A 26,453-nucleotide genomic window follows, 5' to 3' on the forward strand; every position below is an offset into this window, starting at 1 on the left:
GGTTTAAAATTATTTTTAAAATAAATTATTTTTAAAATTATTTTCCAAAAATTCAAATATTTTGGGTTTAAAATTTATTTTTTAAACATAAAGATTTATTTTGGGTTTAAAATTTTTTAATTACTTTTTAAAAATAAATTATTTTGAGAAAGAAATAATTGGGGTGAGTGGGTAAAAAAATAAAGATTAGGGAGAGATAATGATATTAGGGAAAAAAATACTGTGGCACCAACAAAAATGGAGAAAATAAATACTGCAAAAAAAAAAATCAAATATTTTGGGTTTAGAAAAAAAGTTGGAGGAGGGGACAAAAAATATTGGATTGGCGTGATCTAATAAAATAATAATTTTTTAATCTTTTTCTTTAAAAATACAAAAATTTTACACGAGTAAATACATGTATCAATACGGGCGACTAATTTTATTGACACCACCTAAAAATATATATTTTAATTCAAAATGCTAATCATCGGCATGATGCAATAGATTGGTGCTAATCTCATTAGCACCACCGCCCATTTACTGCTTAAAACAAATTATTCTCGTATTTTATTTTGAAGGTGAGACATTTTTATAAATAATGAAACTTTTAAAGTTATTTTTATAAAAAAAGGCAACAATACAAGCTTCAAACTTTATAATCATTTCTTTTTTTCACCCTTCTTTTTGTCTTTCTTTTCATCTTTCTTGTCTTTTTTGTCATCTTTCTTCTCTTCTTTAGCAGGTCCCACTGTAACAATGTCTACTTTCCCTATTTTCGTGAGTTTTTTGGCAATGGCAACCGTGTCCATCTCCCCTATGACTGTCAACTTTTGCTCCTTCACATCTGCCGCGATTGAATCAACCCCTCTTCATCGCCCAAACACATGATGTTTCATCAAATCAATTTAGACCCAAAAAAAGGGGGTGTTTTCTTGATTATTATTACCATATATGTCGGCAACAGCCTCTATTGCTTTCTTTTTTGTCTTTTCATCGTTCATGGTCATGATTTTCAATATCGCCTTCTGCAAATTCAATGACTAAAAGCATTTAACCAAAAAAAGAAATACATTTCTGATGAGAAAACTAATTCTAAAGGGAAACCAAAGTACCTGCGCCGCCATGTGAGAATACTGAACCAGGAATTCAAGGATACGCAAGACAAAACTAAGTTATGAACAATGGCTTACATCAGCCATTATGAACAATGACTGGACTTTTTCGCCCTTTTCTTACAAATATTGATCCTATTCATCCAGTGATGCGTGAATTTAAAACATCCCACTTATTTTCTCTATAGTATTTGTTGCTGTTCAAGCCATAGCTGCCATCATACTAATAATTAGAACTGTTTTATATTATTTTTATTTTGGCTTAGGTTCTGTGTTGCTAGCTGTAGTCCAAACCGACATATCCATTGAAGCCGTTATTGGAAGCTTAGTAAGCTTAGCCTCTAAAAACACAGCGCTTTGACAAAATGAATCATAGAAACAAGATTGCACCGAACATGACAACAAATATGCTGCAGTCATTTGCTGACTCTTTGTAGCCACGGGTCGAATGAGTCGAAGTATTCACACTGAATCGGGAAGATGAAGTAATGAGATTGTTATTGGAAATGAATTAATTTTAATCTAGAAAACAATGTAGGTGCTTGACTTATCAGACTTGCATTACATATGGTACGGACCCACCTGAAATTTTAATTTTCTCTCTCTTATTATTTAAAAAAAATCAGGGCCACCTTATGTCTTCAAGTTGTTGTCACCTTACTAATATTTTTAGCCAACTTGGGCTCTTCTCCGTTCCGCAGGACCCCCCAAACTAATGGTAACCAAACGTACTCTTTTGTAAGTAGGGGCCGAGTAAATTTTTGCTCCTGCGAATTTAAATTATAAATTTTCTAAAGAGTTTAACCATATAACATTTTTTCTATTTTGGGGCAACTTTATTTGCAAAGATTAATAATTAGGCCCTTTAGATTATGTTAGATTCGTGATACAATATGGTTGGTTGGACTTTTCGACGGTGATTTTTTAGTTCGATTAAAAGAACAATCTATTCGGTTAAATGTACGTGATAATAAATTTGAGCATTCCCTAAAACGGTTGTTTCCTACTCATAAGGAATAGATAATGAATAAAAAAAACTATTTCTCCAAAATACTCTAGAATGACCATTGCTTACCTTGTTGCCACGAAGAGTTCCAGTCATCGTCATCGAAATAGTGAACAATGGCAAAGATGACAAAAGGCGGCAACACAAAGAATACCACCCAAAAACGAATGGCAACCAAAAGATACGAGGAGAGCTTTTTTGGGATTTTTGGTAGCAAACTTTGTAACACCCCTAACTCTAAACCGTCGCCGGGACGAGGTTATGAGGCATTACCGGACATATCAGACAACTTACGAATAATTTACAATTAATATAACTTTCATAGTATAATATAATAATTAAGTCCCTATCTTGGACTCTCGAAGTTCAAACACGTATTAAAAGTAGAACGGGACATCTTCGAGTATTTGAAATTTTTTTTTTTATAAAAAAATTTCGACAGCATTTTTGCTTATTTTTACCTAAACCTCCTGCAAATTCAAACCAAAATCACCAACACCAATGTTTCACATTCATATAACTAATATTTATATCATTAACATAATTTTAACTTAATAACTATCATAGCATCATTCAAAATTGATTATAAACTTCATTCATTTAACAACTTAATGTTCATGTATCAAAATATCATGTACTTTCCTTACCATTTCATTTAACCGTCTAAATCTTATAATTCATCCTTCACTACTCAAAGTAATATACATATTCAAGTGATTAAACAACACCTATGTACATGCCACCTTTACCCAAAAGAAAAATATACATCACCAAGTTTGTGTTGGAGTCGGGATTGTTCGGATCTTTGTAGGGACACTTGACTTCTACTAACTGCATACGAAACAACCACTTATTTGAGTATGGATATACTTAGTGGTATTACTATAAATCAAGACTATTTAACATTAATAAATTACAAACATCAACCATAAATTTTATAATTATTTAAACTACTTTTATATATAATTATTTTACTTCATAAATATTAAATTCATAATTCATTTTTCTCGTACTAACTCAATTCATAATTTAATTCATACATTCTTTCTCGTACTTTTCAATAGTGCTAAAACAAATAATCTCATTTTCAAAATTTCATTTCAATTATTTACCCTATTAATAAAGCTCGGACTATGACAGATACGCGGATTTCCACTCAAACACACCAGAATGTCCAACCCAAACACACCCAGAATATTTTAAATCCTCCATAACACACCAATAAGGCATTAAGTGCATCTTCGGATAAATCAAAGTATATAATAACAAAAACATCTTCTCGGCCGAACTACAATCTCCTCATCACATTACAAATCCAATGGCATGCCATTTGTATCAAATCTAGTCCGACAAGTTAATAGGGTATTATTTTACTTTTTCTAATTTCAATTTCATTTACACAAAAATTTTCAATACTCATTCAATTCAAATATCTATTATCTTAATCCATATACAAATTAATTTTCACACAAGTGTATACCATCAACACCATACAATTGTCACCATTTATTTATTTTTCAATCAATACACTTTTCAATTAATCATATACTTACCTCAAGTCTTACTTACCATACATAACAATTAAAATTTCAGCAATCAATAATAATTAAAATTTGAATTATAGTAATACACACCGTAATTCTCCGTTTTAGTCCTCGATGACTTTCTCCTTTCCTTTCGATCTTTGACGTTTCAGGTTCTTTGTTGGCTACTGAAAATAATAGTAATTTATATTATTATTTACAGCATTAATTATAATAAATAATTAAATTTCTAAACAATTCCTACCTTATTCCCAATTTAATCCTAACTAAACTTAATTATTTTCTTAATCCAATTCACTTTCTTTTTATATTCAAATTTTGTCTAAACTTATATTTAACTATAAAATTTCCAACATATTTCCCAAATTTCGAAATTTCTTCAATTTAGTCCTTACAACATAAACTTATAGCCTAGTTTACAATTTAATCCCTTAATCAATTCTAACTTAGAATTCATTCAATTAAATCCCTAATTCCATAATTTATCCAACATGAACCATATTTGGAAACATATGAACTCTTGAACTATCAACTTAATTTCATCAAAATCTTGTTTTAAAGCTTCTAAAACATCAAAATTAACTAAAAAGGACTTAATTGACTTACCAAATTAACTCCAAGCTTTAAATCCTTAGTTTTCTCTTTTATTTTTCTATCCCTTTTTCTTTCTCTTTTCTCCCCTGCTTCCCGTTTTCAATTCTGTTTCTATTCCTTTTGTTTCTTTATTTCTCTTTTATATTTATTTGTTTTACTTATTTAATTAGCATATATTATAATATATTTATTTTAAATATCTATTTTAACATCATTTACATATTTTACAATTGTACACATATTTAATTCTACATTTGTACCAATAATTTTATTACATTTGTCATTATTTAATTTGTTTCTCAAACAAAAATCTCATAATTTAATAATTTAATTATTTAATTAACAAATATCTTTTTACTTAAATTATAAGTAATTAAGTATTTAGATTACAAATGTACCAATATAATTTTTACACATGTATATTTTATTACCATACAATTATCTACTATTTAATTTATTTTATAATAATGCTAATAATAATAATCTAATATAAAACCATAATGTTAATTAATAATTATAATAATTTAATATAAAACCATAATAATAATCATTATAATATATAAAACCTAAAAAAATCTTTGATTTTATTTCACCAATATACGCCTCATTTGTAGTCAATGGCTTAATTGTCATTTTAATCCTTTTTATTTTCTATTGCTTTATAATTAAACTTTTACCCTTTGTTCAATTTAATCCTTTTTATTACTTACTCTAAATTAAGCTAAATTCACCTAATTAGATCCTAATTAGACACACCACTAGGCTCATAAATATTTTTAATAATTATTTTCGAACTTATTTCACTAAGACGGAGGCCCTATAACTCACTTTTTCGGTGCCCGTGAATTTCGGGTTATTACAAACTTTAGGCTTAGATTTAGGTTTTTAGAGTTTGATTTCGCAAAAGATGAGTGGATAGTTGAAAAGTTGTTGGAAAATATAGACATCAATAAGGGTAATTACATGTTATTATTTACTATCATGATAGGTTAGTCCAAATTAAAAGTGATCTAATTTGGTTAAAATTTTATTGGGCTTTAATTATTAAATAAAGTATGTGTCAAATATGTGTAGATACTCTAGTAATTAAGTTCTAATCAAATTCTAATTAATGATGGGCTAATTAGAATTTGATTAGAACTAAAATGCCAATGTTATAAATATTAGGGTTATGGTCCCCAAATTACACACAAGATATCTTTTCTAATATCCCATCATTAGGAAAGAGAGAGCAGATATTATTTGAATTTATTGTGTGCTAATTTGGAAGATGAAATCCCTAAGATCCAGAAAATTTCAAGGAATCCATAGATTTAGGTACGCTTCCGCATATAGTTCTGTTATTTATTTATTCTTGATGATTTGACATGATAGATCCTGATTTATAGTTCTAATTTTATATTAGATATTATTTAAAATTCTAACAAGTGGTATTAGAGCTTTGTCATATTGAATTATTGAGAATAAATTGATTATTTATTAATTTTGGATTGATTCGTTTGTCTTTTTAATTTTATGGATTTGATATTTTAATTATATATTATGTTGAATCTTTGAGATTCTTGATAAATTTTGGGTTTTGATTCTTTAAATAAAGTTTTAAGGTTTTATAAATATAATCTAGTTTAATATTTGTATATGCTATTCGAAAGATAAATGTTTATTTATTTATTTATAATCAATTGATAAAAATTTATTTGTGAGACTTCTTTCTCTTCTTTTCACACAATTATTTTATAAATTTTGGTTAAAGTCATTATTAAATTAAAATTACAGACTTACAACTTTTTTGCAATTGAAGAATTCCAATTGGGTTGTATAATTGGTTTTGAAAGTTAATTCACTTGATAATCGAATAAATGAATGTTGGTAAGATTATTTTTTCGCACTATTTATTTTAAATTTTTGTTTGTAGTTGAATATATATGGAATCATCATCCTTTGTCTTTATTTATGATGAATTATATTCACCATTGAATTCAATTCATATAATTACTTTTGGTTTCTTTTATAATTATTTTATGTAAGTTTTAGTCTTTATGGAATCGACTAAAATTAAAATATTTAGAATTATTTTTTTAAATATGATGGCTATGAATTTTCATATGTAGTTAGCATATAGAGACTTTTATATAATTTGAGATTCTTTTTATATTTTGTGGTTATGAATTTTTTTAAGTATTTGTGCGTATAAAGAAGTTTTATGATAATGTCTTTAGTCATGAATATAAATTTGAGTTTACATGAAATATGTATGGTAAGCAAGATATTATTTTTATATTTGTGTGTATATATATTATATGCATATCAATGATTTTGAGGATTAATGCATGATTATAGTTTGTGTGAACAGTGTTTATAACCATTATTCAATAAGATATCTTTCAATGTTTAATTGGTGAAATTAAGTTTTGATAGATATCATTGAAGTTATTATTATTTTTTGTTACGGTTATATATTCAATTTTATGGGTGCTTTGGTGCAAATTCATGTCAACTATATACATATTTAAATATTTTGGTTTTAAGTTTGGTTATATAATCTTAGGTTTTGGCATTTTATGGTTCCAAATATTTGGTTAAATTATGATGATATGATTTATTGTATGAATTGTGGGATATGCCAACTATTATGATTTTGTTTTTGAGATTTATTGGCTTGAAAATATTTTTTAAGTATTTATGTGAATATTTGTTTAATCATAAATACAACTTTGGATTTACATGGTAAATTGAGGGTAAATTTTTCTATTTGATTATGAATATATGTATATGCGTGAATTGCTTTAGTGTTTTTATCCATGCCAAAATTATGAATACATGTGCTTGTTAATTATTTAGCTTTGAACCACTACATTATTTTTGTTTGGTTTTGATATATATGATTTTGGAAGAAAAAAAAAGAAATAGTCAAAAAATTAAGGTTTTCGATTTTTTATTGCATTATTAAGACAACCTTATTTTGGTTTATTTCAGAGTCTATAAAGCAATAAAAAAAATAGTTTTGACATTTGACTATTAGGGAAATTTAAATTTGAATATTGGTATGTTTATATATATTTTAAAATAACTTAATTGAAGCAAAAAGTCACCAAAGTGATTTCTTTGTATAAATTATTTTGTTTTAAAATATAAAAGTTTGTGTGCATGTAACTTAAGTTATGTTGATATTGATCGGCCCGAATGAAGGTTAATAATATTACATGTACAACTATGGTGATAAACATGTGACGATTATTCGGTTTTACATGTGAGTAATAAATTGGCCCAAAGGAAGATTTATTATTCGACATGTTCTTATTGTCAATGTTTAATTATTACACCAAGATATCACTTACAAGTTAATATTTTTTCCAAAGATGAAATATTAATGGAGTGTCGATATCTTAAGATGAGGTTTACCTTTATTCAAATTATTTTGGTTTAAATTTGAAGTCTTATGTAAGGTTGTTTATGGTTTAAGATTTATTTAACTATTATTATATTTGCCAGCATCATTGTATGTTGTTTTGGGATATATATATATATATATATATATACATATATATACTATTATCTTTTAATTTGATTGAAAGATGAAATTAAAAGAAATATTTTGAATTGATTTTGGCTTTAGATTTTAATTAAGGATGTCTAATATTTTTAAATAAATTAGTTGAAACAACATGCCACCAAAGTGACCTCTTTTGTGTAGATTAGTTTATTTAAAATATCAAGATGATTATATGTTTTTGTGATTCATGCGTTTATTAATTGACCCAAAAGTAAGTTAATATTTGGCAGAATTATAATGACATTTGTGGTGATAAATGTGTGACAATTATAAGAGATTTTTTGTGAGCAATAAGTTAGTCCAAAGATTAATTCATTGTTTGACATAGTTTATTGTCAATGTTTGATTGCTACAACAAGAGTACCGCTTACTGTTAATATTATTATCCAAAGACTTGATATTAATGTAGTGTTTGGTATATTGAGATGGGATTAGCCATTATCTTGAATTTATTGTTTACTTATGAATATTGATGTGAGCTTATGTTTTGTTCTATATTCAGTTAATTCATCTTCTACTGCCACAATATCTGCTAATATAAATTCTATACACATGCTTAATGAGACTAATTTCAATGAATAGAAAAGGCACTTACTTATAGTGTTTGGCTATATGAACATAGACCTTACACTAAGGGAAGAACTACTTATACCTCTCATTGCGGAAAACACCTCCTATGTTAAAAAGGATTTTGAGGTGGGATCGTTCAAATTGCATGAGTTTAATGATCATTAAGTACAACATTTCAAAAGCCTTTAGGGGCAAATAATCTAAAAAGATTACTCAGCCAAAGTTTCCTTGACGAAATTGAGAAACGTTTTGCTAAAAACGATATTGTTGAAATGACGTCACTTCTGACTTCTTTGATGTCTATAAAGTATAAAGGTCAAGAAATTCTGAGTGATCTAAGGGCTATGAGTTTTATGATCCCACAATTAGGAATATTTTTATACGAGAATTGCAACATTCTTTGAGGATGTTGAGTTTGGGGGGAGAAATAAGGTTAGAGGCATTTCTTTTGAGGAGGAATTAGATTCTAACTCAGTTCCTATTATCACTTTTGATGATGTTTAGGTTCTCATACCTATTATTGATTAAGAAGTGAATCTAGAATCTCAATAAGACAATGTTGAACAACTCCTTATTCAAGATGAGATAACTGTTCCAGAAGAACAAACTAAACAACCTGAAGAATGAATGTCATTAAAAAGGTCCACTAGAGAAATGTTTATAATGGCTTTAGTGGAATATTTTGACATTAAGCTATATCAGATGAATATTAAGTTAATGGTTTCTCAATGGTAACATTGATCATACATTTATATGGTGCAATTAGAAAGCTTTGTGTCTAATGATACAAAGTTAATGATTTGCAAAGAACTTCATCTATGGGCTTAAGCAAACTTCTCGTCAATAATATTACAAGTTTTACCAAATGATTATCTTATTCGGTTTTGAGATGAATTTTATTGATAATCGTATATACCATAAGTTTAGTAAGAGTAAGGTTCTATATTTGATTTTATATGTTAATGGCATACTGCTTGTCAATAATAAGTATACCCTCAATCAATGTCCTAAGAATGATTTTGAGATTACAAAAAAAAAATGCATTAGATTTTTTACATTTTAGCAGTAGAAAGTCTAATGTATGTTCAGGTTTGTATACATTGGAATATTGTGTACACTATTGGGATGTTAGGCAGATATTTTAAGCAACCCTGGTTTGGCCCATTGGATAACATCCAAGAAGGTTATAAGGTATTTTCAGATAACAAAAGATTATATGCTCACATATCGGAGGTCTAATCAGTTAGAGATCATCAGGTATACAGACTCCGATTTTGATGGAATATGAATACAAGATTTTGTCACTAAGGTGCAAATTGTGAAAACAAATTGCAGACTTTTATTCCAATAGCAACAGGAGCACATCAAAGTCAAAACACGTAGACTTTAAGTTCCTTGTTGTTTAAGTAAAAGTTCAGAGTGGTTAGGTGCCTATAAAGCATATTAGGACAAACTCCATGATTGAGGATCCGCTTACTAAGAAACTACACCTAAGGTTTTATAAGAGCACATTGCTCATATGGGTGTAATGTCATTTAAAGGATATTTGGTTTTAGGGGGAGTTTATATTTTTTAAATGCTTTTATGTTATAGACACATTTTCAATTTAAAGATATTAAATTCATTTTCTGCAGAAATAAAATTTATTTGGTTTATTCACACTCTGATTTTGGTAATGTTTGATCTCGCTAAGGAGGACCAGTTGGAATTAGACATGTTTAGATCATATTGCATGTAATTTCCATGCTACACATCCATACTTGATCTATGTCATTTGGTTGTGTTGATATACGTGATCATGGATGGATTTAGTTACGATATATGTAACGAAAGTCGCCTTGGTTCTATGTTAACATAATTAATGGACGAAATTATTCAAAATACCTTTTCGATATGATAGTAAAATTTTGAGCTCATAAGGTTATATAATGAAATGTAATTATACATTAATAAGTATATATATGTGGTTCAAGTGGGAGATTGTTGGAAAATATAGACATCACATATATAATAAGGGTAATTACATGTTATTATTTACTATCATGATAGGTTAGCCTAAATTAAAAGTGATCTAATTTGGTTAAAATTTTATTGAGTTTTAATTATTAAATAAAGTATAGGTCAAATATGTGTAGATACTCTAGTAATTAAGTTCTAATTAATGATGAGCTAATTAGAATTTGATTAGAACTAATATGCCAATGTTATAAAATTAGGGTTATGGCCCCTAAATTACACACAAGATATCTTTTCTAATATCTCATCATTATGAAAAAGAGAGCAAATATTCTCTAAATTTTTGGTGTGGTAATTTGAAAAATCAAATCCACAAGATTCAGAAAGTTTCAAAGAATTCATGAATTCAGGTACGCTTCCGCATATAGTTCTGTTATTTATTTATTCTTAATGATTTGATATGATAAATCCTAATTTACAATTCTAATTTTATATTAAATATTATTTAAAATTTTAACAAAAAAGAAAAAAAATCAATTTGTGGTGAAATTTTGAGGCAACCACTGGCAGAGGATGGTGACGTTAGTTTAGATATCAAGAAATAACGGCGGTTTTGAAAAATCCCACAAACAACTGTAGTTGAATTTTGATGAGTTACAAGAGAATAATTTACTGCTAGTGTTATTTAAGATTATTTTTCTATTGAGAAATAAATGCATAATATTATTTAAAAATAATAATTCAATCTTTATTAATAAAATAAAAATAAAAATATTTATCCAAATAGTATAGGTGTCAATTACCAAAATAATATCAAATGTATTGTAGATTTCAAAGTGGCATGATTAATGGGTGACTTTTCTGATTTTGCCACTGCTGATAATCATTTCAATTGATTTTTAAAACATAAAAATAAAAATAAAAAGTAAGTTGCATATATTTAGAGATGATCATGGGCCGAGCCGGGTCGAGTTCAGACTGGGTTCAGACAAAATTTTAGGCCTATTTACTAAGTTTGGGCCCGGCCCATATTAAATTTGTTTATTTCATTAAATAAAAAAATTAAATAAAAAAATTTAAAAATATAATAAATCAAATATATTTAAAAATATAAAAACAAATATTAAAATAAATAAAAATAATACTAAAACAATTCTTAAAACAATACACAAATTAACAATATAATAAAAAATAGTTATATTAAAATTTTAAAATAATTAAAAAAATAAAAAATATATTAATATATAAGTCGGGCCGGGCTGGGCCCAGGCCAAAAAACTCTTACCCGAGGCCCAATCCGTTTTCTAAACGGGCCTCGTTTTTTTGCCTAAGCTCATTTTTCGACCTATATTTTTACCAAAACCCTCCCATTTTTATTTAAAAAATAAAAAAATATTGGTCCAATTGCCTTATTCAATTGGTTGGTGTATCAATCGGTACGTGGTTGGTGTATCAATCGGTACGATCCATTGTTCCAGACCGATACCCAAATCAATTATTAATCCAATCGGTTAGTTCAATTATGAAAATAGAGCTAATGACACTATAAAATATCTACATTTCAAACACACCATAGTTGGAAATAATACTTTTACTGAAAAAAAAAAGTTCATCACAAAGTTTAACTTGAATAATTAAGGGTATTATAAAAATAAAGTACTAAACTATACCAAATTAAAATACAAATGTTAGGTTAAATTTTATTATTAGTCCCTATATTTTGTAAAAGTTGTGAATTTAATCTATATACTTTAAATTGATCGTTTTACCTTTTATACTTTTTAAATTTTAAAATTTCAACCATCACTAAACAATAACTATTAAATTCATTAAGTTTTACTATTTCGGAATATCTTATCGTTAAACATATTATCATATGTGTCTACACATTACTTAGTACTCAATAAAATCTAGTTAATGAATTAACAACTATTATTTACATCAAAACTGAAATTTCAAAATTTGAAAAGTGTAATGACTTGGAATGATTTTATTGGAGAATATAGACTAAAAAACCTATAATTGTTCGCATACTACAAGGTTAGTACTTGAATTTAACCAAATATGTTAGCGACTACTATTTGGATCAAGATTGAAAAGTACAACGATTAAAATTGATCAATTTAAAAAGTACATAAATTGACATTAACCAAATTAAACTATAATGATTAAATCTGCAACTTTCATAAAGTAAGGAACTAATAGCAGAATTTAACCCAAAGGCTATACTACATATTTGAGCATATTAAAATACAAGACTATATTCCATATTTGAGCATGGTAAAAAGACCAAAACCAAAATTTACCAATTATTTAAATTAAAAGTAATGGGGAATCATTTGCCATTATGTGCATAGAAAAATTCCAATGGTCCCCTGCTCCCCTCCAATTACTTTCAGCCGTCGGGCAATTGTCAATGTGGAATGCCATTATGACAATTTTAACGTTTAAGCAAAACCCCCACTAGAAGATACCATGGGTTTTTTATGGAGGGATCTAGGAAATTCATTCTTATCTCACGCTCTCAGTTATCTCCTGCACATTTCTTTTGTCCATTAGCTTAACTCACATTGATCTTTACCACAGTTCACTTGGAACTTGTTCATTACCCTTCCTCTTTGCCTTCATCAACAAGAGATTACTCTACTAATAATCACACACAAATTGGTGAAAGAAGCAGCATTTTCTTTGTTTTTTTTTTTTTTTTTTAATGTTCAGTAAGGAATCCATGTTGCAGAGATCTGGACTGGCTAGACATTTCTTTGAGAAACCTTCATGGCGGCCTCCTCCATTGAAAAGAAAAACTCCTACTACCACTGCTCTTCTTGTCTTAACCGTTTTTCTCATGGCTGCTTTTGTTACATATTCCTCATGGATTGACACTGTAAGTTCATGTTAGGTTCTGCAAATGTTTTTACTTCATGTTTAGTTGAGTTTTTTTTTTCTGTTTTTTGCAGTCTGGGGATTTTCTCGAGCATTCAACGGACAAGACCGTGGTAATATCAGAGAAACCAAAAATTGCAGTACGGAGGATTGAAATCCCACTGAAATGCACCAAAAATAAAAACCAGACACAAACATGTCCAAAGAATTATTACCCCAAGACATTCCAAACGGAAGACATTGACCCTTCGTTAAACCCTATTTGCCCTGATTATTTCAGATGGATCCACGAAGATTTACGGCCCTGGAAAACCTCGGGGATCACCCGGGACATGGTGGAAAGAGCTAACAGAACAGCAACATTTCACCTCGTAATCAAAGGAGGAAAAGCCTACGTTAAAAACTTCAGAAAAGCCATTCAAACAAGAGATGTTTTCACCATCTGGGGCATCTTACAACTCCTCAGGAAGTACCCCGGAAAGCTACCGGACCTTGAAATCATGTTCGACACTGAAGATAGGCCGGTGATTAAATCAAGGGACTACAAAGGACCAAATGCAACAGCCCCACCACCATTGTTTCGCTACTGTGGAGATAAAGAAACGTTGGATATAGTCTTTCCTGATTGGTCCTTCTGGGGATGGTAACGCTTCCCTTTTTTTACAATTTACAACCTCATCTCCAGTCGTTTTTTTCCGTCCTGTTTTTCCTCTTTGTTGCCATTTGCATGGTATAATACAGAAAATCACACTCGTCAGTTCTACATGTAATTCGAATGCCAAATGGTATTAAAGGTAGTTTTGGTCTGCCATTTTTATTGACAAGTGGTCTGCCATTTTTAGGCACCTGACAACACCTGTAAAGTTTTGAAATGCTTTGGAATTTAACTATTCGCTGAGCCTGCTTTCGCCTCAACTTCATTAGTTATTTTTTATTCATTTGTACATACAGAACAGAAAAGAATATGTCAGTTACGCACTCAATAAATTTCCATGTCAGTTTAAAATTAAACCAAAATAAACCTTTTTTTTTCTGCATGTGTGTTTTTAAGACAATTTTGTATTAATTAACTGAAGGGTATTTTTTTTTTTTTACTTCAGGGCTGAGATAAATATAAAACCATGGGACAGCATATTGAAAGATATTAAAGAGGGAAAGAAGAGGAAATGGATAGATAGGGAACCATATGCCTACTGGAAAGGGAATCCATTTGTGGACGAGAAAAGGCAGGACCTTCTTAAATGTAATGTCACTGATCAACAGGAGTGGAATGCTCGCCTGTTTATCCAGGTGGAAATCAAAATGCTATCATTGTTAATATTTCTCAGCATAAAGCCTTGATCTTCTGTTCAAACAATTTTTAAATTAACAGGCCTGGTTTGCAGGACTGGATCCTTGAAAGCCAGCAAGGTTTTAAACAATCCAACGTTGCAGATCAATGCACATATAGGTATAATGCTGGACCCAGAACAACATTCTTGTAAACTCTTTAGCTATCAATTTGTAAATCTTTTTCCTTGGTGTTTGTGCAGGTACAAGATCTACATTGAAGGGTATGCATGGTCTGTTAGTGAAAAATACATTCTGGCCTGTGATTCTGTTACATTGATTGTACAGCCTCAGTTCTATGACTTCTTCATGAGAAGCATGCAGCCTGTGGAGCATTACTGGCCTATAAGGAATGATGACAAATGCAGATCCCTTAAGTTTGCTGTGGACTGGGGCAACAATCACAAAAAGAAGGTACCAATTGTCCTTAATATTTGAATTATGTGATGTTGTATTTTGGCATTGTCTTTGTTAAACCTGATAGAATATTAATGGATTTGGCAGGCACATGAAATAGGAAAAGCAGCCAGTAGCTTTATGCAGGAGCAGCTAAAAATGGACTACATTTATGATTACATGTATCATTTGTTAAATGAGTATGCCAAGTTGTTGAAATTTAAGCCAAGAATACCTGAAGGAGCCATGGAGTTGTGCTCAGAGGTAATGGCTTGTCAAGCAGAAGGGCTCGAAGGGCGAAAAAAGAAGTTCATGATGGAATCATTGGTGAAAGGTCCTTCAATCACAAATCCGTGCACCTTGCCACCTCCTTATGACACTCGAGCTCTTGCAGCATTTCTCAGAAGAAAAAATAACTCAATATTGCAAGTGAAGAAATGGGAGAAAGGTTATTGGGAAAGTCTAACAAGCAGTAGTTGATGCCTGGTTTTTTCTTTTTTTCTTTTTGTCATGATGAATCTAGACAACTATACTTTTGGTTTATGTCCACTCTTAAGAAATACATGACTGAACCCTTTACAGCAACATGGAAGAATACTCCCGATCAATCAAATAAACTTGGATCGAGTGAATTTGTTGAGTCGACTGTGGTTCGATTGAAACCAAGAATAAGACCAAGATCCATCAATTTATAAAGGGGACTATAGATAAATAAAGTGGTGATTTCAGACAGCTCTGGCTTCCATTGAATCGGCCGAATCATTCAGACAGATTAAGGTGGATCAGTTGTAGAATCCTTAAATAATAGTACCTTCAGCGATGCTATCAAATGGGGATGGAGGAGTAAGAGAAAGAGGAAGAAGCCTAAAATAGATGGAACAAGCTTGCACGGTTGCACCCTTGGGTTCTTGCAGCCTGTAGGGGTATTTTTGGGTATGTGGAACTCTGTTGATTCTACCTCCCAATAAATGGCCTCTCTCTGGTGTTTTGGATCACTTTATTGTTAATTTTCCCTTGATTCTTTACTGTCTCCACAAATATTCTCATACAAATTTCAGTCTTGACCACAATTCTCAGTTTTCTCTGTTAACGCTAATCTCACATTTGATTGTCCATGTAAAGATTGTGAGTACTAGGATTAATAATAGTTGCAACCAAAGTAATTGGATTTCATATTAGCATTTAGAGATCAAAGCGAAGTTTAAAGGGAAAAAAGGTTTAAATAGGAGTAGCAATCACAATGGTAAATTTCATTTGCTAAATGAATTCCACAGCACTTCAAGATCTACATTACCTCCTGAAAGTATAATTCCTATTTGGTTGCAGTCCTTCCAGGCAGGGTTGGTCCTGAAGCTATCAGATAAGACAGCTGCTAGACCTATGGCTCCACTTGGTTCAACTGCAACTTTAAGGATCTCATAGCAGAGTCTCATTGCTTTGATTATTTCAGTATCGTCTACTGTAATTACGTCGTCGACGAGGTCACGTACTATGGGCCTGATTAATCATAAGGCATAGAATGAGACTGACTGAAATTTGTGAACTAACAAGTAGATATGTGTAGTTCCTGAAAGCTAAGACACAGTGCTGTGTGCAGATAACTAGTGCACTAACTGATAAAAGAAAACATCTACAAACAAGGAATATATCCTTCACACATCAATAAGGCACCATGAAAATGAATTTACCAGGTGAATTCACCAAGGAAAGCTCTCAGGCCATCAGCAACCGTATTTGTTTCAGGTAAGGTTACAATTCTACCGGCTGCTTTTGATTGAGCTGCATCATTTGCTCCCTTTGGTTCAGCAGCCAAAACTCGAATGGCAGGATTGATTGACTTGGCAGCCAATGCCACCCCTGATATCAAGCCACCTCCTGCAGATTTTCAAAAACCATTTGTACTTGAGAAGAAAAAACTCGCAAAAAAACAAAAAAAGGTGATCGATCACAGAAAAAAGGCTGCAACACAAACCACTGATGGGAACTACTATAGTGTCTATATGAGGGGCTTGCTCTAAAAGCTCCAAGGATATGGTACCCTGCCCACTGAAACAGATTTCCATATCAATTAATTCACCGATATAACATTAAATTACAGTATTCTCGGCTTAGAAATGTTCAATGGATTACCTTATAATGCGTCCATCATTATATGGATGTATAAGAGCAGCCCCAGTTTCTTGCTGCACCTTGGTTGCAGTTTCCTCCCTCGACTTGATTGTTGTCTCACTCCATATAACCTGACCACCATAACGCACAACATTCTGAACTTTGCACTGCGGAGCATTCTTCGGTATAACTATATATGAAGTGATCCCGCGTAACTTTGCAGCCAAAGCCAATGCTGCAGCATGGTTACCACTAATTTTGAAGGATGTGATCAGGTATAACCCAATTAAATAGCAAGGGAAAGGAAACAGAATGAAGGGTATAGATCATGGATGGGTTTCAAGTAAACCTGCTATGAGTTACAACTCCCTTAGCAGCCTGCTGATCATCAAGTGAAAATATAGCATTACAAGCACCTCTGAATTTGAATGCTCCCCTGTTAAGCAACACATAGAACAGTCTTAATTTGGAGAATAAGATGAAAACAAGTAAATAATGATTCCTTTTACCCCTTTTGGAAACATTCACACTTGAAGAACAGCCTCCTTCCAGAAATAGCATCCAGGGATCCTGAGGTCATAAGTGGAGTTTTGTGTATGAAAGAACTGATGCGCGCCCGTGCTTGTTTGATAGAGGAGAGATCAGCAGCATACTTCTCCTTGTTTACTTCCATCTTTAAGCCACTGAATCCAACACTTCAATTCCAAATTTGGGAGAAACAGGAACAAACCAAACAATTTCAGAAGCTACAATCTGGCTAAAGCAACCTCAAATTAACAAATATAACTGTAAATACAGAAGTCCCATTGTCAACTAACCAAACTAAAAAGGATGCAAATTTATTGATGAAAACACTTGGATTTTAGCAACTGTATAATGGGTCTACTGTAAAATGAAAGGAAAGGAGGAGGATGAATCCATAAACATTAAGAATGGAGAATAAAGATTAAAACATTAACAACTTACAGAATATGACTTGGAGAAAGATACAAACTTGAGTGCTGTTCTCTTATTTGTTCGGATTTTATAAACCTGGTGAGAGAGAGTAAGCAAATGCCCAAAGCCAGAAACGGAAATATCAATAAGAGATTAAATTAGAGATGATATCAATGTAATTAGCTAGGGATCATACGACGACGCTTTGGACGAGGATTAAATCATGTTTTTTCTGTACTCGTGGGAAATGTAAAATGGCTAAAGCCTAAAGACCAACTCCTATCCATAGTCCATCCCAAATAGGAGGGGCGGAAACAAACTAAAAACACAAAGGCAGAAACCCAGAATCGTTAGAACAAAAAGGAAAAAAAAAAATTGAAGCTCAAAGTATATGCCAGATCGAATGTCTCAGCCATCTCGTGCTGTCATCTTCTTCTGCAAGTAAATTTCAACTCTTTTACTTATTTTCAACTACTATTTCATTCTGGGTGTTTTTTCCCTTTCTTCAAAATTGTTCCTTTTTTCTTTTTTGTATATTTAGGGTAAATGGTATAGAATATGAGGAGATCAAAGTCCATATCCCAAAGGGTCAGCATCTAACTCCTGAATTCGAAGGTTTTTTTTTTTTTTTTTGTTCGACGAAGGTATTCTTTCATTCTTAATTATTTCACCTTTCAAATTATAATCAATTAATTAGTGTTATGAAATTATTTGTAGGAAACTGGACATGTTCAGTTTTTTTTCCTATGATTTTGTTGCAGCAATAAATCTCATGCAAAAGCTGCCTGCCATTGCTGATGGAAGATTTAAGTTGTTTGAGAGGTATTTAAAAAGTATTTCATATACCCCTTGCTTTTTTCCCCCCATTTCAAAGGTTTCCTACATATTCAGTATATATAAATTTTTGCAGCCATGCCATTCATATCTATCTTGCTTATGCGTTTCCTGGAGTTGCGACTATTGGTAAGTGCAGTTTCTTTCTCTTTTGGAGAGTATTGACAGCGATAGCGTCTGTTGATATTGAATATTTTCCATGCTTATTTGTTGGAGTTCCTTGCTCAGCTTCTTTATACTAATTTACAGTGCTACATCTATATTTGCACGAATGGTTGAATGACATATCATCATACTAGGATTAATAGTTGCCACCAAAGTAATTGGTTTACATATCAGCATTTAGAGATCAAACTTAAATTTAAAAGGGAAAAAAAAGTTTTAAATAGGAGTAGCAATAACAATGGTAAATTTCATTTGCTAAATGAATTCCACAGCACTTCCAAGATCTACATTACCTCCTGAAAGTATAATCCTATTTGGTTGCATTCCTTCCAGGCAGGGTTGTTCCTGAAGCTATCAGATAATACACCTGCAAGCCCTATGGCTCCACTTGGTTCAACTGCAACTTTAAGGATTTCATAGCAGAGTCTCATCGCTTTGATTTTTTCTGTATCGTCCACTGTTATTACGTTCTATGGGCCTAATTAATCATAAGGCATAGAATGAGACTTACTGAAAGCTAAGACACAGTGCTGTTTGCTGATAGCTAGTGCACTAACTGATAAAAGAGAACATCTACATACAGTGAATATATCCTTCACACATCAATAAGACACCATGGGAATGAATTTACCAGGTGAATTCACCAAGGAAAGCTCTCAGGCCATCAGCAACCGTATTTGTTTCAGGTAAGGTTACAATTCTACCGCCACTTTTGATTGAGTTGCATCATTTGCTCCCTTTGGTTCAGCAGCCAAAATTCAAATGGCAGGATTGATAGACTTGGCAGCCAATGCCACCCCTGATTTCAAGCCACCTCCTGCAGATTTTCAGAAACCATTTGTACTTGAGAAGAAAAAACTCAAAAAAAAAAAAACGACAAAAAGGTGATCAATCATGCAAGAATAATAACCATAAAATTGACAGAAAAAAAACTCTGCAACGCAAACCACTGATGGGAACTCTTATAGTGTCTATATGACGAGCTTGCTCTAAAAGCTCCAAGGATATGGTACCCTGCCCACTGAAAAAAGATTTCCATATCAACTAATTCCCCGTTATAACCTTAAATTACAGCATTCACAGCTTAGAAGTGTTCAATGTACTACCTTATAATGCGCCCATCAGCATGTGCATGTATTAGAGCTGCCCCAGTTTCTTGCAACACATTGGCTGCAGTTTCCTCCCTTGACTGCATGTTGGCTCACTCCATATAACCTGACCACCGTACCACACTCTGAACTTTGCACTGTGGAGCAGTCTTCGGTATTAACTACATATGCAACGATCCTAACTTTGCAGCCAATGCCAATTCTGCAGCATGGTTACCACTAATTTTGGAGGATGTGATCAGGTCTAACCCAATTAAATAGCCGGGGAAGGAAACATAATGAAGGGTATACATGGATCATAGATGGGTTTTAAGTAAACCTGCTATGAGTTACAACTCCCTCAGCAGCCTGTTGATCATCAAGTGAAAATATAGCATTGCGAGCACCTCTGAATATGGATACTTCCCTGTTAAGCAACACATAGAAGAGTGTGTTAATTTGGAGAATAAGATGAAAACAAGTAAGAGATGATTCCCTTTACCCCTTTTGAAAACATTCATACTTGAAGAACAGCCTCCCTTCCAGAAATAGCATGCAGAGACTCTGAGGTAATAAGTGGAGTTTTGTGTATGAAAGAACCGAGCGCGCCCGTGCTTCTTGGATAGAGAGATCAGCAGCATACTTCTCCTTGTTTACTTCCATCTTTAAGCCACTGAATCCAACACTTCAATTCCAAATTTGGGAGAAACAGGAACAAACCAAACAATTTCAGAAGCTATAATCTGGCTAAAGCAACATCCAATTAAGAAATATAACTGTAAATACGGAGCCCCATTGTCAACTATCCAAACTAAAAGGATGCAAAATTATTGATGCAAACACTTCGAATTTGGCTACTGTAAACTGGGTCTAATGTATAATGAAAGAAAAGGTGGAGAATGAAGCCATAAACTTTAAGAAGGAAGATAAAGATTAACTTTAACGACTTATAAAATATAACTTTGACAGAGTAAGCAAATGCCGAAAGCCTGAGACGAATGTTAATGAGATTAGATCAGCTTAGAGATACCATAATGTAATTCGGTAGGGATCATACGACGACGCTTTGGACTAAGCTTGTTAGTAAAGGACAAAAGCGTATACCATGTTTTTGTCCTTGTGAAGGAAATGTACTGAAATGGCTAAAGCCCAAAGACCAACTCTTATCCATAACCAATCCCAATAAGGCAGCAGGTGAGAGGGGGACAGGAGGGCAAAGAAACAAAGGCAGAAACCCAAAATAGATAAAAAAGAAAAAAGAAAAAGGGGGGGGTGGAAATGAAGCTCAAAGTATATGCAGATCGAATGTCTCAGCCATGTCGTGCTGTCATCATCTTCTGCAAGTAAATTTAATTTCTTTTACTGATTTTCAACTATCTGATTCTGGGTGTTTTTCTCTTTCTTCAAAATTGTTCTTTTTTTCTTTTTTGTATATTTAGGGTAAATGGTATAGACTATGAGGAGATCAAAGTACACATATCGAAGGGTCAGCATTTAACTCCTGAATTCGCAGGTATTGTTTCATTCTTAATTAATTCACCATTCGAGTTATAATTAATTATTAGTGTCATGAAATTATTCCAATGATTTTGTTGCAGAAATAAATCCCATGAAACAGCTGCCTGCCATTGCTGATGGAAGATTTAAGTTGTTTGAGAGGTATTTGAAGAGTATTTAGTTTACCCCTTGCTTTTTCCCCTCATTTCAAAGGTTTCCTACATATTCAGTATATATAAATTTTTGCAGCCATGCCATTCTTATCTATCTTGCTTGCGCATTTCCTGGTGTTGCAGACCATTGGTAAGTGCGGTTGCTTTCTCTTTCAGCTTACATTCTATGGATAGGGATAGTGTCTGTTGATACAATTTCTTCCATACTTACTTTTTGGAGTTCCTTGCTAAGCTTCTTTATACTATTACTTACATACAGTGCTATATCACTATTTTCACATGGATAGTTGAATAACATAAGTGGTATATCAACGGCACGGTGTTAATGCTAGAAGGATCTTATGACATCTGACTTACTTGCTGATATCTATGTGCTCTGGATTATTGTTTTACTTGAACTTATGTGGTTTCTAATTCTAACCACATGATTTTCAAATGTATTTTTGGTACATTCCACGTTCAGTTTGATCTGCAACTCAATTCTTAACAAATTTACTCATCCGTGTTTTAAGGTATCCAGCTGACGTTTTCAAGAGAAGTAAGATACATTCGGTGTTGGATTGGCATCACTCCAACTTACGTCGTGGTGCAGGTGTATAATTAACACTGAAAAGATTCAAACTATTTAAATGATTGATGAATGGTGATTGATAGTGTAGGACAATATTGCTTTTATCACAATTCTTGCTTTATGAATGTTGTTACCCCTTCTGGATCAATCCCATTACTATAACAACATTTTCTCTGGATTGCCATTTCAAGCATCAGATTTGTGCACTTCTTTTCCCTTAACTACAATATTAGACTATCAGGATGCTAAATTCCTTCCATTCTTTAGTTTTGGCATCTTCACATCAATAAATGATTGTGCTTGACTGTGTGTGCAACTCAAATTCACTTTTTGTCGTCTATGTGGTTTCATCATCTCCTATGACATATGCTTGGCTATTTTGTTATGCATATAAATGTTCCCTTCCTTGGGTAAGATAGCCTTTTGAACTCGATGATTCTCTTTTCAGCCCCATATGTTTTCAATACTACAATAGCACCTATACTTGGCCGTCCATTGAATCCACAAGTAGCTGCTGAAGCTGAGATAATTCTGTCCTCATCTCTTTCAAAGCTAGAGTCCTTTTGGCTCAAGGGTAATGGGCGTTTTTTGCTAGGCGGGAACCAACCATCCATAGCAGATCTTAGCCTTGTTTGCGAGTTAATGCAACTTGAGGTACCTTTTTGTGACTTGATTTTTTGTCCAAATTTCAATCTTTTGTTGTTCACTTCTCTGGTGGAACATAATGTATTGTGATATAGGTTCAGGATTGTCCTCCTTAGGTTACCTTTTTCCTTCAAGACACTCATGTGCTACCACTCATCACCATAATCATCTGCACAACAACCTGAGCCTTTTTCCCACTACATAGATCGTTTCTTGGATCTCCCCGTTGTGTACTTTTTAGGACCGCATCCTTTATAAGCATCATAAAATGGGGTCGCACTAGCGCAAGTTTTAGTTATGGACTTGTCTGCCTACATTTCAGCAGAAAAGATTGTCATGTTTCATCTGTTTTAAAACAGAGCTCAAGACTAGTCCTGAGATTTACCTTCCTGCTAAAACCTACATATATTTTATTGCTTGCAGTGCTTCCCCCTGACCTACACCACTCCGGTATATGTTATTCGGTGACAAAAGTTTTTGTTTCTATAAATTAACTCTTCAAGATCGATTGCTAATCTCAGAATCTTTGGAAAGATATTGAAATTTGATAAAAGTTTATTGGATGTAGGTTTTGGATGAGAAGGATCGCACTAGGTTATTGGGTCCGCACAAGAAAGTGCAGCAATGGATTGAGAACACAAGAAATGCCACAAGTCCTCACTTTGATGAAGTACATAGAGTCATCATGCTGGCCAAAGAAAGACAACAACATCAGCGGTTAAAGGCAGCAAAAAATGAAGGCGGATCCAACATGAAAAGGCCGTTGGTTTCTAGAATGTGAGGGAAAACCGTATTACCAAGTACTTATTTCCAGATGATAAGCAATTATTAGCTTGTATAAACACGATACATGTTTTACCTATGGTTTATACTGCAAGTCCTATGGTTAGATTTATGCTGTTGTCCTAACTCTAGTATCTATTGTTGCAAATTTTCATTCTCAAAAGCTGTGTTGCTTGATCAGTATCACTAATGGATATTATTTGTTGCCCTTGCTCTAAGGGTTTTGCAATTTTGCATCGTATTTTGGTTCCCCTACCCTACCACTAGCAGATCTCTATAGGGTACACCAAGCAGCCAAAATGCCTGCTGAAAAAACTGTACCTTAATCATTAAAAAGGCTACAAAAATCCCATATGGTCGCTTGTCATAAAGAAGTTTTTACTTCAAACAAAAACTAGAAATAACCAAATTCTAGCTATTTGACTTATACAGATATATGAACTAGCTGGCTCCTGAAGCTTAACTGTATCAACATTCAGAGCTGTCGTGTTCATGTCATTGACCTTATTACAAGCGAATGTTTTACAGTTATTTGATAAAATGCTCTATAGTGAAAAACCATTAACTATTCTGGTCTATGGGGGCTCAAATGCCCAGCTTGAAAAGTTTCAAAGACGCATTTTCCTTAACAATGTAATCAGTGAATGGAATCGAATGAATTCTAGGACTGGGTTTTATGTTATCTTTTCGACTATTTATCTAGTTCTACACGTATTTGAGCATATAGCACTTTCCATTTATATCATAAATGTCACATTTAAGAATCTAAATTGCTTAACAAGATCGAATAGTGTTTTCATCCACACATAGCTTCCTTGTATCTAAAATCGCTTCTGGAGAACCACAGAAAGTTGCTAAATTGGCTGCCTCCATTACGTATTCTCTGCTGCAAGAGATCCTGATCCTTACTCACCTCTCCGTATTCAACGACTCGACAGATGGCCCTGATTTATCATACGTGTTAAGAGATGAAAAGTCCACGTGTAGACACCATCTTCACAATCCTACTAACCCCCACCCCCGGGCCAAGATTTTTCACAAGGCTCCAAAAGATTCCTGTTTTACTTGAAATATGCTCGTTCGACGAAATCTAAGTGCACTTGCTGTGTCTGCTTCTCTACTTTTAGGAAAGCGTTCCTCACCGAGTTTCAACCAAACCCTTTTGAGTTTTCCACAGATTTCACCAGTTTATCTGGTATCTCACTCGATCAAAACAGGGTCTCCAAGGTCTCTCGTGGGTAGTTTGAGATTTGATCATACTATGGCTGCTCAGTCCTCCAAGGGGTCAGTTCATGACTTCACTGTTAAGGTTGGTTTTGGGTATAAATTTTACCCCGACAAACGAAGTTTATTTGATTCAAATTTAGTTTTGTCTTTGATTCAATTTTCAATGTCCCTCCCCTCCTTAAGATATGGGTTTGGTTCTTCAGGATGCAAAAGGAAATGACGTCGATTTAAGCATTTACAAGGGCAAGGTCCTCTTGATTGTCAATGTTGCATCACAATGGTACCTCTAAATATCAATTTTGTGTAACAAGGATATGGTGGATTGATTGCACATTTAGATGATACTTTTCTTTGGCCTACTTGTTGGATTTTTAGCTTTAATTTCTGGACTGTTTTGAATTTGGTGCTTTAAAATGTTGATGCAGTGGCTTGACCAACTCCAACTACACTGAGCTGAGTAAATTGTACGAGAAATATAAAGATCAAGGTTTGTTTTAGCATCCCTGTAGCTTCTTGTTTCTGAGGACCATTCATGAGCCTTTAGTTGTTTTCAGTGAAGTTGAGGTGTAGACAGCACTTGAAGTATCATGGAACTGCCATTTGATTATTTGATTTGCTGGTGTGTCGGGTCAGGTTTCGAGATTCTGGCATTTCCATGTAACCAGTTTGGGGGTCAGGAGCCAGGGAACAATGAAGAAATCTTGGAGTTTGCTTGCACTCGCTTTAAAGCTGAATACCCCATATTTGATAAGGTATATATCCTTTTGACTTTATATGATTGATGTTGCTAATTGTACTTTATATAGTTAATGTTTCTTAGCTTAATAACTAGTCTTTTTGGGTCTGCAAAACTCCTTATTCCGGTTGCCTACGTGATAATATGGTGTGCAAGCCTTTGTAAAGGCTTCAATGACATTAAGATAACGAGCTCTTTTCCTCATGTCCACATGGTTTTAGGCATGTTGGAGTTGACTTCATTTCAATGGATTGCAGGTGGATGTGAATGGCGAGAACGCAGCTCCGATATACAAATTCCTGAAGGCTAGCAAAGGTGGAGCTTTGGGTGGACTTCTGGGGGACGACATCAAGTGGAATTTTGCCAAGTTCCTGGTGGATAAAGAGGGACATGTTGTGGATCGTTATGCCCCCACTACTTCCCCTATTAGCATCGAGGTAACACACCTCCATTTTTGCCTTTTCTTTTGCTTCATTTATACCCATCACACCATTCAATGATCAAAGCTCCTAATCGATTTCAGTTGATATTTGCAGAAGGATATAAAGAAACTGCTTGGCTGATGTTTTGGGCTTCGTCACCTCAGGCTTTGAGTGAATAAAGTTAAATGTTTTTACCAATAAAATCTATTACGATGATGTTTCTCTCTTCTTCTTTTTTCCTTCCATCTGTTAAGATGGGTTAGACTGTACCAGAATTTGCAAGTTGAACCCTATAACTTAATATATTTATACATATTATATATATTATATAATATTTACAAA

General features: G+C 32.8%; 5 protein-coding genes and 1 long non-coding RNA gene across 15 annotated transcripts; 4 read left to right on the forward strand and 2 right to left on the reverse strand.

Annotated features, from left to right (window-relative positions):
* Positions 1 to 568: 568 nt before the first annotated feature.
* LOC108481416 (uncharacterized) lies at positions 569 to 1,622 on the reverse strand. The gene is made up of 2 exons (XR_008275517.1): positions 1,095 to 1,622; positions 569 to 1,007 (listed from the first exon to the last, which is right to left on the reverse strand). It is a non-coding gene; the product is annotated as an uncharacterized LOC108481416 (long non-coding RNA).
* Positions 1,623 to 12,678: 11,056 nt separating this feature from the next.
* Positions 12,679 to 15,510, forward strand: LOC108482876 (uncharacterized). Its single transcript, XM_053023573.1, has 6 exons — positions 12,679 to 13,201; positions 13,275 to 13,843; positions 14,301 to 14,490; positions 14,586 to 14,650; positions 14,733 to 14,943; positions 15,034 to 15,510. Exons 1-6 carry the CDS (start codon positions 13,028 to 13,030, stop codon positions 15,403 to 15,405), a joined length of 1,581 nt encoding a protein of 526 aa, XP_052879533.1. The 5' UTR covers positions 12,679 to 13,027; the 3' UTR covers positions 15,406 to 15,510.
* Positions 15,511 to 16,070: 560 nt separating this feature from the next.
* Positions 16,071 to 18,117, reverse strand: LOC108482877 (serine racemase). Of its 5 annotated transcripts, XM_053023575.1 has the most exons (8): positions 18,001 to 18,117; positions 17,853 to 17,919; positions 17,544 to 17,729; positions 17,384 to 17,470; positions 17,056 to 17,286; positions 16,898 to 16,971; positions 16,614 to 16,800; positions 16,071 to 16,422 (listed from the first exon to the last, which is right to left on the reverse strand). In XM_053023575.1, the coding sequence occupies exons 3-8, from the start codon at positions 17,705 to 17,707 to the stop codon at positions 16,176 to 16,178; spliced, it is 990 nt and encodes a 329-aa protein (XP_052879535.1). In that variant the 5' UTR covers positions 17,708 to 17,729; positions 17,853 to 17,919; positions 18,001 to 18,117; the 3' UTR covers positions 16,071 to 16,175. The 5 variants fall into 5 exon arrangements, with proteins under 5 accessions (XP_052879535.1, XP_052879534.1, XP_052879538.1 ...); XM_053023574.1 differs by lacking the exon at positions 17,853 to 17,919; XM_053023578.1 differs by lacking the exon at positions 17,853 to 17,919 and having other exon boundaries at positions 17,544 to 17,787.
* Positions 18,118 to 18,275: 158 nt separating this feature from the next.
* LOC128285690 (glutathione S-transferase T1-like) lies at positions 18,276 to 19,608 on the forward strand. 4 transcript variants are annotated; one of them, XR_008276225.1, is made up of 5 exons: positions 18,276 to 18,411; positions 18,512 to 18,614; positions 18,732 to 18,792; positions 18,881 to 18,933; positions 19,303 to 19,608. XR_008276225.1 is itself a non-coding variant. In XM_053023579.1 (5 exons), exons 1-5 carry the CDS (start codon positions 18,362 to 18,364, stop codon positions 19,329 to 19,331), a joined length of 240 nt encoding a protein of 79 aa, XP_052879539.1. In that variant the 5' UTR covers positions 18,276 to 18,361; the 3' UTR covers positions 19,332 to 19,608. The 4 variants fall into 4 exon arrangements, 1 of the variants encoding a protein (XP_052879539.1); XR_008276226.1 differs by having other exon boundaries at positions 18,512 to 18,585; positions 18,688 to 18,792; XR_008276227.1 differs by having other exon boundaries at positions 18,512 to 18,558; positions 18,688 to 18,792.
* A 1,405-nt stretch (positions 19,609 to 21,013) lies between these two features.
* LOC108482878 (glutathione S-transferase T1-like) lies at positions 21,014 to 23,955 on the forward strand. 2 transcript variants are annotated; one of them, XM_017785968.2, is made up of 7 exons: positions 21,015 to 21,400; positions 21,497 to 21,570; positions 21,656 to 21,716; positions 21,804 to 21,857; positions 22,240 to 22,319; positions 22,747 to 22,952; positions 23,512 to 23,955. In XM_017785968.2, the coding sequence occupies exons 1-7, from the start codon at positions 21,336 to 21,338 to the stop codon at positions 23,722 to 23,724; spliced, it is 753 nt and encodes a 250-aa protein (XP_017641457.1). In that variant the 5' UTR covers positions 21,015 to 21,335; the 3' UTR covers positions 23,725 to 23,955. The 2 variants fall into 2 exon arrangements, with proteins under 2 accessions (XP_017641459.1, XP_017641457.1); XM_017785970.2 differs by lacking the exon at positions 21,804 to 21,857 and having other exon boundaries at positions 21,014 to 21,400.
* Positions 23,956 to 24,594: 639 nt separating this feature from the next.
* On the forward strand, positions 24,595 to 26,453 carry LOC108480705 (probable phospholipid hydroperoxide glutathione peroxidase). Of its 2 annotated transcripts, none has more exons than XM_053022585.1 (6): positions 24,595 to 25,035; positions 25,157 to 25,233; positions 25,379 to 25,440; positions 25,587 to 25,705; positions 25,947 to 26,126; positions 26,213 to 26,453. In XM_053022585.1, the coding sequence occupies exons 1-6, from the start codon at positions 24,799 to 24,801 to the stop codon at positions 26,288 to 26,290; spliced, it is 753 nt and encodes a 250-aa protein (XP_052878545.1). In that variant the 5' UTR covers positions 24,595 to 24,798; the 3' UTR covers positions 26,291 to 26,453. The 2 variants fall into 2 exon arrangements, with proteins under 2 accessions (XP_052878545.1, XP_017639271.1); XM_017783782.2 differs by having other exon boundaries at positions 24,740 to 25,035; positions 26,226 to 26,453.

The sequence above is a fragment of the Gossypium arboreum genome, chromosome 12, assembly GCF_025698485.1.
Source record: "Gossypium arboreum isolate Shixiya-1 chromosome 12, ASM2569848v2, whole genome shotgun sequence".
NCBI lineage: Eukaryota > Viridiplantae > Streptophyta > Magnoliopsida > Malvales > Malvaceae > Gossypium > Gossypium arboreum.